The sequence below is a fragment of the Pteropus medius genome, unplaced genomic scaffold (genome assembly GCF_902729225.1).
Source record: "Pteropus medius unplaced genomic scaffold, Ma_sr-lr_union100, whole genome shotgun sequence".
Classification (NCBI taxonomy): domain Eukaryota; kingdom Metazoa; phylum Chordata; class Mammalia; order Chiroptera; family Pteropodidae; genus Pteropus; species Pteropus medius.
The window spans coordinates 41,282,309-41,294,838 of record NW_024351730.1 but is presented as its reverse complement, the minus strand read 5'-3'; the positions used below and the strand labels follow the sequence as shown (position 1 = coordinate 41,294,838).

Below are 12,530 nucleotides of genomic sequence, written 5' to 3'. Positions count from 1 at the left end.
TAGAAGATAAATTAAAACCATATGCTTTAATATACCCACTGATAGTTCATATTTATAGTGAAGTATGCCTGAATTCTGCCAGTGATATGCAGTATGCTATATTTGATCATGGCTGACACTTAAATTATTTTTCAATGATAGAATTTTTAAACATTTATAAAGCAGAGAGAATATTATAATGAACCATTATTTACTCCATATTTAGCTTCAACAATTATCAATATTTTGCCAGTATTAATTCCATCATTAAGGAGTTAATGATGGTTTCCAAAAAGAAGAGAATGAAAATGGACTGTCATCAATTATAACAACAGTTCATATTGGAATAACATCAAACTAAACACAACCATATTTCCTAGACATAGTATGAGTTTCTAGACTAATAGCTGCTTTGCCACACTTCAGAAATAAACATGGAAGTCTGGTGCCTCTGAAATATTATTAAGATAATGAAATATTCTACTTTAAACCAGAGAATTAGCCACACGAAAGTTTTGTAGGCATAAAAGTATAAACTGAGGCACAATAACCTTACAGTGAATACTCAGATTATTAAATCCAAAATAAAATCACCAGGCAAGAGAGCATATCCTCCCAGATATGTTTAGTAGAATGGGACTCAAGTTTACTAATCTCGGAAGTGCAGAATACTCACAGAAGGACTTCATGATCGTCATTCATGATCTTTTCTAGAACTTAGATGAACTGCATAAATATGTAATTTGTTAGGAGAGTCACTATAAATATTCCAGATCTCTGGAAATTTAAGGTAGCAGTACATATATATCTATTACATATAATTCTGAACTGTTTCAGTTTTAGTACATGTGATGGAAAAGCAAAAATTAAAAAAGAACATTCGAGTTAAAGTGAAATAATATTCTTACCATTTCTGGCAAAATTTGCAATTGCCAACGCTCCAGCAAGCTGTAGCTGGTGGTTATTTGATGGAATCCAGGACAGCACCCTTTGAAACACATTACCTTTTCCTCCTTCAAATAATTTCTGCATGGATTCATCTGGAGGTAAATGAAACAAACAGATAAGAGGAAAATAATTAGGGGGAACAAATCCATTAAGTGTATTAATATCCAACTACATACCTCAAAAACTAATTCATAAAGGGAAAAGTAATGACTCTTCATATAATAAACTTTTAGTAGAAACTGGACGAGAGCTTAGAATTTTTCTAGTCTAAGTTCCAAGTAACCATCTGGCTATTAGTCCTTTGGTGCTGTCTCTTCTATATGATAGGTCTTTAAATAATGAAAAATTGTGAAGACTCCTCTTTTTTCCAGGTTCATTATTCTCTAGTCCCTGATATGTTTAAGGTTTCAAAATCATCACATCAACAGGATTAAATGAAATAGGAAAATGAGAAAATGCCTAATATAGTGTTTACAAGAGACAAATTTTTAAAAATCTGACAACCACATTCTTTGGGTGGAAAAAATTACAACTTACCTCCAAGAAGTAATAAAACCATTAGATCTGAAGCGGTTTTGAGCTCAGCAATATCATCTTCTTTGTCACTATCCACTTTCTGCTGAACAATCTCGAGTAGACACTCTACCAGGCCTGCTTCAACCAGCTGTAGTTTAATAGCATCTAAAGAATAATGTAAACAAATTAACTTAAACTTGAGATGAAATAGGAGTTCTGGTATAACCACTCTATTATGAAGAATTTTAAGAAACTGAGAATAATGCATGATATGGGTAACACACCTTCAAAGATTTGAATTTCAAAAGAAAGTATCTGACAGTGCAGCCTAAATACAGAAAAGCTTTATTTCATTTTTCTATTTGAAATTATGTTACCTTTCACAATGTGTGGCAGCACCTAAACAAACTGATTCTCAGTTCCGAAGTTAAGTAATATCTCTGCACTGTTATTCTAGATATTATGCTCATGTTTAAAAAGCAATACTATAAAATATCCCACAGTTTAAAACAAAACATACGTAATTTACATAAAGTTAAAATATATCTACTAATGGAGTTTGAATACACGTTATTGAAGAGTAAAGCACTATTAGTAAATTTCAAACTATATCACAAGTAAATTTGGATTCATATTTGTATGTTTTCTTTCTAGGGCAGTTAATAAATCTATCACCTGAATTTTATAAGTCATCTTTAAAAAAAAGCTTCAGGTTTTTATTAATTTGAAACTTTCTTGGGTGATGAATATATGGTGCTTCATTATACTATATTCTCTCTATACCTGAACAGGTTTTAAAATTTCCATAATAAAAGATGAGAGAGAAAATAACTTTCAGGATTTCTGATGAATAACCAACAAAATAAGGAATTTACATCTCAATTATATTTTTAAGACTATCTTCATAGCAAATTCTACACCTATATCAAATCAATTTTGTTTGCACCACCCTAATAACTTAAATATATTTTCATTATAGAAAATTTATTTCATTAAAAATTTTGATTTTGCATCCACATGTCTTTTCGATTAGAACAGATATTATACGCCATTCATCTTTGTATTTTAACCTAAACTGGCCTACCTAAATATTTTGGGTGTATCTGATATCTCTTAAGATAAATGCTACTCAACTGACCTGAGAAATACATTTGCTACACAAAAAGTTTTAAACTTAAGTTTTATTTTTTAGTTGAATTTTATTTTAGTCATTGGTTTCCCTAAGCTGTATATGTACATATCTACAGCAGTGGCAGTTTTATCTTCTTATTTGGGAGACTTTTAATACTTCTTAAGATTTTTTCTGTTAAGCAATTTTCATGTGTAAAAACTTAGGGGTTTTTTTTGTTTGTTTTTTTTTTTTGTTTTTTACCATCAAGACCACAGATCTTCCTCAGACTATTATCTCAGAATACACAGAACATTCAACCTGGAATATTTTTTAAAAGATACATTTGCACTGTGCAATGCTAAAAGTAGGGCGTTTCCTTGGTTACAGAATGCTAGGGCTAGAAATGTATGGTGATTAGAATCGAAAGCCATGATGAAAAAAGCTTTAAAAATACTAAGAAAACTTAAATTATACAAAATCCCAATTTAAACGTTGGAATAACTTTCCTTTGCATATAAGGTAAACCAGGGAATGATATGCTAAGGATGGTCCAGAAATTTGTTTTCAAAGGTGTCATTTAATCCACCGCACAATTATAAAACAGAAGTGAAGGTGGTAGAAGAGAAACAAATAAGAAATAAAAATACTGTTATTGTGAAACAATCCAAGAAAGGTTATAGGTAATTGTCTGGCATAAAAACAGGCTAAAGGTCACAATAAAAATTTGGCTAAACCACCAAATGAGATAGAAAAATGAATTTCTCCCCTAAAGAATAGATCTAAGGCATTTAGAAAATTTAAAATCTGTCAAGATTAAAGTTTACAGATCCTTCCTCTTACAGTTTGACTGTAATCACATGTATATGTGGGAGGCTTAGATAGCCTTATTAAGGAAGATTAACAAGGCATTTTGCCAAAGCAGACAGCTCAGCACATACTTATCAACACCATTCTGCCCAAGGACATCTATCACCACTGTTTGCATATATATGTATGTATATATATGTATTTAAAAATCTTTTCTAAATGGTGAGAAAAATCCCATAAATGTAGGAAAGTGTGTAAAATATGCATTTAACTGTTAATAAGCAAATAACTATGTAACTACCTTCTAGATCAAGAAATTCATTGCTAATTACAATATATATTTTCTAGATCAAGAAATTCATTGCTAATTACAATATATATTTTCCAGAGCTGGCTTTATCCTTGTCATAAGATTCATCTACACTATTAGTTTTAAATGACTTCATTCCTTTTCTTAACTATATATTTTTCCATTATATGAATATACACTGATTTATTTATTCTACTGTTAATGGATGAGTTGTTTATAATTGTTCATCATTATAAATGATGCTGCTATGAACATTCCATAATGGCTCCTGGTGCACATGTTTCTGGATATATTATTAAGAGTGGAATTGCTGGATCATAAGGAATGTATGTGTGCAATTCAGTAGATATTGTTTTCTAAAGTGTTCCAATTTACATGCCTACCAGCACTTAATGAGAGTGTCCACTGTTCCACATCTTCATCAATGCTTGGTATTATCAGACTTTCCAGTGGGTATATAGTATTTTATTTTGCATTTCCTGATTATTAATGAGTTGAGCATATTTTTATGTGTTTATTAGCCATTTGGGTTTTATCTTTTGTCAGGTGCTTACTCAAATCTTTTACATATTTTCCCACTGGGTTTTCTTCATTTTTCTTAATGATTTGTGCAAGTTTTTACACTTTGTATACATAAACTTTCTCATGGTCATATGTGCTGTAAACATCTCTTACCTACTGTCTTCCTTTTCACTCTTAATGGTGTCTTGAGAAATGGAAGTTTTTACTTTTAAAATAACCAAATTCATCAGTCTTTTCCTTTATGGTTAGAGCTTTTTGTGACCTAAGAAAACGTTCCATATTCTAAGGCCATGATGATATTCTCCTACCTTGTATTTTAAGATAAACCTTGTGGTTTAAACTTTCACATTTAAGTCAATTATCTATCTGAAATTAATTTTTTTTAAATACAGTATAAAGTGGGGGTATGTACGTGTCTCTCCAATTGTATTTCCCCCCATATTCCCAGCACTGTTTATTGAAAAGACTGTACTTTCCACAGTTTTACAGTGACTTCCTTTTTCCCCTTAATAAAATAGACATCTGTGAATGCATCTGTTTGTTTCTGTGCTATCCTGTTCCGCTGGTCTTCTCATCCATCCTTGCACCAATACCACACTGTCCTTAAATTACTAGTTTTATCAGAATAAAAGTTTAATTATTGTTATGTACTAAAAACAATTCTGCTACCATTTTCTTTCATACTATCTTAGCTATTCCTGGTCTTTTAGAATTTTCGTTAGAATTGCATTGAGCCTACAGATTAATATGGGGAGATATAATATCGCACCATTAAGGTTTTTAGCTCATGAAAGCAATATATATAACTATTTATTTAGATCTTCTTTAATTTATCTTGATGAATTTCTATAGTTTTCTGCCAGAGATCTCACACATCTTTTATTATATTAGTCCATTCTAAAAGTATTTGATACTTTATACTATGGTAAACAATATATTTTTTTAAATGTATTTTCTTTCTTTTTTCTGGTATATAGAAATACAATGTTTTGATTTGTTTTTTTTGTTTTAGTTAGCAATTTAACTAATTGTGATTGATTTTTAAAAATTGATCAATAGATTCTTTTGGATTTTTGATATACATAATCATATCACTTATGGATATAATTTATTTCCCATATCTTTTCTTTCTTGTTCTACTGCAGTGGATACATAAATAAAAGTAAGGATGATCCTTCTTAGTCCTAATCTCAAAAGAAATGCTTTTTGTTTCACCACTGAGTGTGATGTTTTCTGTAGGCTTCTGGTATATATCCTTTTAATTCACTTCCAGTGCTGATTTGCAAAGAGTTTTAAAAAATCATGAATGAATAGTTAATCATAGATTTCTAAATCTAAGATCATATGATATATTCCCTTCAATAAATTTTAATGTGATAAAATATGTTAATTGCATTTTAGATATCAAATTGCTTTGTATTTTCAGAGTAAGTCCACTATGCTATGATGATGAATTTTAAATATATTACTAGATTGAATTTGCTAAAATTTCAAAGGGAAATTTGGATCTATGTTCATGGTGAGACTGGCCATTAATTTTCATTATTGTCTTGTCTTTGTTGGTATTTGGTATAAAGGTTACATTAGTCTCATAAAATAAATTGGAGAGTATCTGCTTTTCCTATTCTCTGGAAAAAATTTAAGATAAGATTACTCAGCTTTTCTATTTCTTCTTATGTCATCCATACTTTAAAATATTTTGGCATCAACTTGTTCATAACATCCTTTTAATAAAGTCTGTAAGATCTGTAGTTAAGATCTCTTTTTGCATTTTTGATTTTGGTTATTTGTGCCTTCTCTTTTTTCCTGATTAATCTTATTAGGGATTTAACAGTTAATTCAGATTGGCTTTAGTGATTATATGCTTCTATAGCATTATGTATTTTCTATTTTATTAATTTTGGCTCTTTAGATTTCTTTCCTTCTATGCTGTTTGAGCTTCCTTTGTCTTTTCCCCCTAAATTTCTGAGATAAATATTGAGTTTACTTATTTTACTGTTTTCTTTTCTAATACATTCATTTAAAGCAAAAAATTCCCTGTAAGTACGGTTTAACCTATATCACATAAGATTTGAGACGGTAATTTCACATTCATTATTAGAAAATTTCCTAATTTCCATCATGATTCTTCTTTGACCTCTAAAGTATTGGCAGTATAATTTTAAATACCTAAACATACAAGAATTTCCTAGTTTTTATTATCAGACGATTCACTTAAGTCAGAGAACATACTCTGTAAGGTTATAATCCTTTGAATTTGCTGAAACTTGTTTTATAACATGTTTTTTATATGTTTCGCATGTACTTGAAAAGAAAGGGCTCTGTGGCTGGGTACAGTGTTCTAAAATATGTCGATTAAATCGATTTTCTTAATCATGTTGTTCACATATTTTATACTTATTGTCTTAAATCTGCTTATTCTAGAAATTAATGAAAAAAGTATTAAAAGCTTCTATAATATTTATGGATTTATTTATTTCTCCATATAGTTCTGGATATTTTTTCTTCATGTTTTGTGGTAATATATAATTGTTATACCTTCCAAATTAATTAGAATTTTCATTACTATAAAGTTACCATCTTTATCTCTAGCACGTCTTAATCTTAATATCAGATCTGTTTGATCTGATATTAAGATAACTACCTCAGCCTTCTTTAGGTTTAAATAGTATATTTTTTTCAATCCTATTCTCAACTTTTTAAATTTCCTCATATTTAACAGTATTGCTTGTTTTAAAAAGTATAGTTGGTTTTTTAAAATTTAGTTGACAATTGGTTTTTAAACTAAAGCATTTAGGCCACGTGTACTAACATAATTACTGAAACACTGTCTTAAATCTAGTATATTTTTTATGCCCTATTTGTAGCCTCTGTTCCATGTTCTCTTTTCTCTCCTCTCTTCTGTTATTTTGGATTGAAGGGGTATTTTAAAAATAAATCTTTCCACAAATCCTTCCATTATTTTGGTAATTACACATGGTTTTTAAAAATTATTTTAGTAGTCACCTTAAAAGTTGAAATCCTTGAATAATCAGAGTCTAATGGTACTTTCTTCCAGATAACACAAGGGTCTTGGGACTCTTTCATACCTTTCATGTCCCTCAAAACTTATATACCCATTTTGTGATATATTTTAAATTATATACATATACATTTTTAAACTTCACAATAAATTATTTTATATATGCAATGTTCTTAAGATTTACCTATATATTTACCAGTTTTTTCCCTCTTCATTCTCCCTTGGATGTAACCTTCCTTCTGGAAGCATTTTCCTTATTTCTGACAAAAACCTGATATAATTTCCTTTTGTGAGAGTATACTGGTAGTGAATTTTGTTTTTCATTGAAAATAATTTTATTTTACCTTCAGTTTTGAAGGTATTTTCACTGGGCTTAGAACTCTAGGTTGGCATTTGTTTTCTTTCAGTGCATGGAAGATGTTTCACTGTCACCTGGCTTTCATTGTTGCTGTTGAGAAGTGAGCTGTCGGTCAAAGTGTTGCCCCTTTTAAGATAATCTATTTTTCTCCTGGCTACTTTTAAGACTTTTGTCATTGGTTTTCTGCAATTTCAATATGATGTATCTAGATGTAGATTTCTTTTTATCATATTTTAGATTCATTTGGCTTCTTGAATCTTTGATTTCTGATAAATTTTCTATCAAAATTTCTTTAAATATTTCCTCTGCCCACTCCCTCTGCCTCCTACTTTTTGGGACTCCAAAAAAATATATATGAGAACTGCTCATTATATCCTCTATATCTTTTTTTTTTTTTTTAAATGAACATTAGTTCTTTTCTTTTTGGATTTCCTTTCAATCTATCTTCCAGTTCTCTGGTTCCCTAATTCAACTATCTTTAATCTGCCATTAAACTCATCCATTAGGTTGCTAATTTGGATTGTATTTTTCAATTCAGGAATTTCCAACTGTTTCTTCTTAAAATTTGCTATGTCACTTTTTATAGTTTCTAGTTTCCTTCTAAATTTTTCAAGGTTGCTTTTAACTCAATATAATAAGCATACCTGTTTTGAGTCAATGTCTAATAATTCCAGTATCTGGAGATTTGCTGCTGTTGCCTGTTCTTTGTGCTGGTTTTTGCTTACAATGTCTTGCCTCCTCATGTGTCTGGTCCACTTTGATTATGTGCTAGACACTGTATTTGAAAAATTATTTATATAGGATGGTTTGTTTAATCTGATTCATTCTTATTCTTAGAGTGTATCCCTTAAAATTTTTTGCCCAAAGATGGGAGTAGCTTACCAGTGTCCACACTTTTGGCAGGCCTGGGACTCCCAACTTTTATCCCCCTTGTTCTGAAAGGGTATATAAATGGGAGTTCAACCACTCAGCTGCCTTTTCCAGACTGGCATAAGAATATGTAAGCTACAAAACCATCTTTGCCGAGATTTTAAAGTCAAAGGAACTTGCAAAGTAGCTTTGGCCAATGTAGATATCGTTATGGAGTAGATACTGTAGCTAAAGTTAGAGATATCCAAAATAAAACTTATAATAAAACGAAGTGTTTTGAGTTAAATAGCTGACAATTAAGTAATATGAGAAAAAATGGAAAAAGTCTACATGATTAAAAAAATTAAGAGGTGCATTTATTTTCTCACCATTTTCTGCCAATGGAGCAAGAACCTCAAAAATCATTTCCTTCTTATCATGTTCTATCTGCTTCTTGAAGAGTTTTACCAGTTCTTCGGCAATGTTTGTACTGGCAAACTGTTCTTTACTTGACTCTGAAAAAAAAAAAAGGAACGAAAATTTAGAGTAAGCAAATAAATTAAACCCAGAAATTGTTTTCTATTACTTTCAATACTTGGTCATTTTGTACTATTACATATAAATGCAAACACCTTTCTAATTCAGGAACAATCAAAGCCATTTTTTAATGTCCCTGAAAAGGAAAAATGTCTAAGGCTTTAAAGAAAATATTCTATCCCAATTATACTCAAGGCTATAAAAAATGTTCACTAGCATTACATATAGGTAACCATAGCAACAATAAAATTACTAAATTATGAATTCATAGTTTTGAGGCTTTGTCAAAGAAGAAAAATTACTCAGAACAGACTGCACTTTACATGGCTGAATTAAAGGTGACTTATAATCCTATCTTGTTATCATTAAACTGGTGTGCTTTGCACTGGTGCTGACATGCCTACTATTTAAGGACTATTCTTCACATGTACTTGGGGTCTCATTCCCTCTTGCCTCTTTGGCACCTCCAAACTCTCTTCCTCACTCTAGAGCCTCATCGAGAGCATTTATGCTTTAATATTTCTCACATAAAAATATTAAAAATAAACACCTTCCCTCTATTCTACTTTTCTTCAAGTACCAACCAATCTGTTCACTTTCACAAACAAGTTTCTTGATAGCATTGTTTACACTCACTATCGCTACTTTCTCAACTCACATGGATTCCTAAACCCACTTCAAACTAGTTTTGGGCCATCCTACACTCTGGAGTCTCCTTTGCTGCTCCTCCTTTTCCACTGGACCTCTATAAATTCCAATTCTTTGGGACTTGACCCTTTGCTTTCATATCTTTTTAAGTTACAGGGTGACGTTGGTTAAACATGTTTCAAGTGTACATTTCTGTAATACATAATCTGTATGCTCTCCATCCAAAGTCGTCTCCATTTTTTGACCCACTCTAGCCTCTTCACCCTCCCTCCACTTTCCTTTCTCTCTGGTGACCACCCTTCTGTTGTCTGTGTCTCTGAGTTTGTTTTGTTTGTTGCTTTCTATTTTATATTCCACATATGAGTGAAATCATACAGTTCTTGTTCTTTTTTGTTTGACTTATTTTGCTTAGCATGCTTTCTTATGTTTTTGGTCCTTCTCTTACCCTAGGCAACTTACTTTTCTTCCATAGTATCAAAACAGCACCTATATGTTGATACTTATATAATCATATCTCTAGCCCTCTTTTGGACTCCAGGCTATTTATTTACTGATCATTTGACACCTCAATTTGAGTACCTCTAGCATTCAAAATCAATGAATAAAATGAACTTTTGATATTACTCTGATTTCTGTTCTTCCTCCAAACTTCCTTAACTTGATAAATGAACACTCCATCTATCCATCTATGCAGACAGAAAACTGGGAGTTATTGTTCGCTTGTTCTCACTCAACACTCTACATCCAACGCATTACCATGGTCTATCAATCTGCCTCCAAAATACAACTGAAATTCATTTCTCTCATTTTCTTTTGCTGCATCAGGTATGCTATTAATTTATTTAGACATTTCTCTCAGAGAACTCTGACCAAATTCAATCTAGATTGGTTGCTCTCTTTTGGGGGCACAGCTGACAACCTGGAATTTCTCTTAATCATTATTTTGATGGATCCTTTCTTATCCTTCCTGTATTAGATACTCTTACATATGTCTTCACCTTCACTAGTTTTGTTTTAGTGGAAGCATCCTTCAGCAGCTTCCCGAGAAAGCTACTATACACTTACTGTACAGGAGGTAAACATTTTGAAATCCTGACTGTCTGAAAATGCTCCTTCCCACCTAGAGTCTATGCCTCTAATTTAGTCCCTCACCTCATTCCATTACTTTCTCACACTAGCAATTATCATAATTTACAATGATCTGCTTATTTATTTGTAATTTCATTAAAAAATTCCATTTCACTGACTAAACTGTAAGTTCCTTGAGGGCAGGGACAGTGTATAATTATTTTAACTATGACAAAAAGTGTATAGTGCCCAGTACACAGCAGGTGCTCAAAAGAAATTTATTGATTAAATCTGTGACTGAAAGAACATGTAAAGTAATAGAAGGGTTAGGTTCTGTTCTCTAGTCTCTAGGAAATCTCTGTCAATATCGAATATTGCAAATTCAAATTTAAAGGAGAAAGGAGAAACATAAATTTTAATAGGGTTTAATACAGTTTTGATTCGCTGTCATGCTGCTTTTGGCACACACACCAGATAGACTGAGGCCAAAATGATGAAAATCTACTCCAGGACTTGTAGTACGATGGCTTAGTGCCATAAAAAAGGAGTAGGGGTGGAGAGTTGTCCAATGAGTTACATAAACCCTCAGAAATCATACTGTACAAATGTCAGCAAACCTTACCCTAAAAGTAGGTTAGTTTGATTTAAATAGGGATGACTTAACTCCTGAACATTGTTGGTTGCTCCTCTGCTTCAGATGATTCTTCAAATGGAATGCATTTCAGAACATAAAATCATAGATGAAGGAGACAGATATCATTTACCTAGTTATGTGCTCTCTTTTTTAAAATAATAGTCTTAGCACTCTTTTTACCAATCCATTTTCTATTCCTCCAAACACTTATTAAACTAAAACCAAATTACTACTGCTAAGTAATGCAGGCCATATGCTAGCACAAGGAAACGATGCACTATGATTAACAGAGAAATTAAAGAACAAAATCTGTACCTATCCTGCAGGTGGATACAGAAAAAAGGTAGCAATGAAATATGATTTGGACCTTACATCTGAATATATATGCCATGGATCCTTAACAGACCTTTAGCTGGAAGCCTCATTTTATTTTATTTTTTTAATCAAAATTATATGAGTTTAGAGAGTTAGTCCTAATACTACCAGCAAAATCCAATATCCCTCTCCCATTTCTTCTCCCTCAGAAGCAAGCCCATAAAGTTCTTTTAGTTAATTCACTGGTATTTACTTCCACATCTTTAAATAATATATTTGTATTGCCACTTTTTGATTTTTTGGTTTTAAGTATTTTTGGTTATATCAATTATGAGCATTTTTGTAATATACTATTTCACTGTCCATGGAATTATTTCTCATTTGCTTAATTTTCTATGTACTTGTCATTAATTATAATCTAAATTCACCATCAGATGTCTGGTCATCTCTTATTAAGCTCATTTATTTTAGGTATTAAATCAATTTCATCTCCTATAAGAACATTCCCAACCCTGACTCCAGCAGCCTTCTGACTTATTCCAATATGGACTGGTTGCTTTTTGAAAAGAGACCATTTTGGACTCTCATTTCACTATACTGGAATTCACCAAATGAATTCTTGTTTTCCTGTTGGATCTGGTTTCCTGATTCTTATGTCGTCGTCTTAATTTATATCCCTTGTTTTGATATCTTCCAGTGGTTTCCAGAGAAAAGGTATGTAGTATATCAATATCCTGAGATGTTCATGTTTGACAATGTCTTTATCATAATCTCACAACTGATTGATAATTTGGGTATAAAATTCTATGTTGAAAATAATTTTCCCTCAAATTTTTGAAGGCAACACTCCATTTTCTTCTGGCTGCCAGTGTTTGAGATATCTGATGACTCTTGATAATCTCTTAT

The 12,530-nt window shown here is 31.4% G+C and overlaps 1 protein-coding gene and 1 long non-coding RNA gene across 7 annotated transcripts in view; both read right to left on the bottom strand.

The window, feature by feature from the left end:
* The window catches only part of RAP1GDS1 (Rap1 GTPase-GDP dissociation stimulator 1), a 133,924-nt gene that overhangs the window by 17,337 nt on the left and 104,057 nt on the right, over nt 1-12,530 (bottom strand). For all 6 annotated transcript variants that reach the window (XM_039845757.1, XM_039845755.1, XM_039845756.1 and 3 more), the window contains 3 exons: nt 8,812-8,937; nt 1,465-1,608; nt 888-1,019 (listed from right to left, as the gene is read on the bottom strand). In XM_039845757.1, coding sequence (XP_039701691.1) covers nt 888-1,019; nt 1,465-1,608; nt 8,812-8,937 — 402 coding nt within the window. The remainder of the gene's footprint in view (nt 1-887; nt 1,020-1,464; nt 1,609-8,811; nt 8,938-12,530) is intronic.
* Nucleotides 7,903-8,804, bottom strand: LOC120588336 (uncharacterized). The gene is made up of 2 exons (XR_005649228.1): nt 8,456-8,804; nt 7,903-8,348 (listed from the first exon to the last, which is right to left on the bottom strand). It is a non-coding gene; the product is annotated as an uncharacterized LOC120588336 (long non-coding RNA).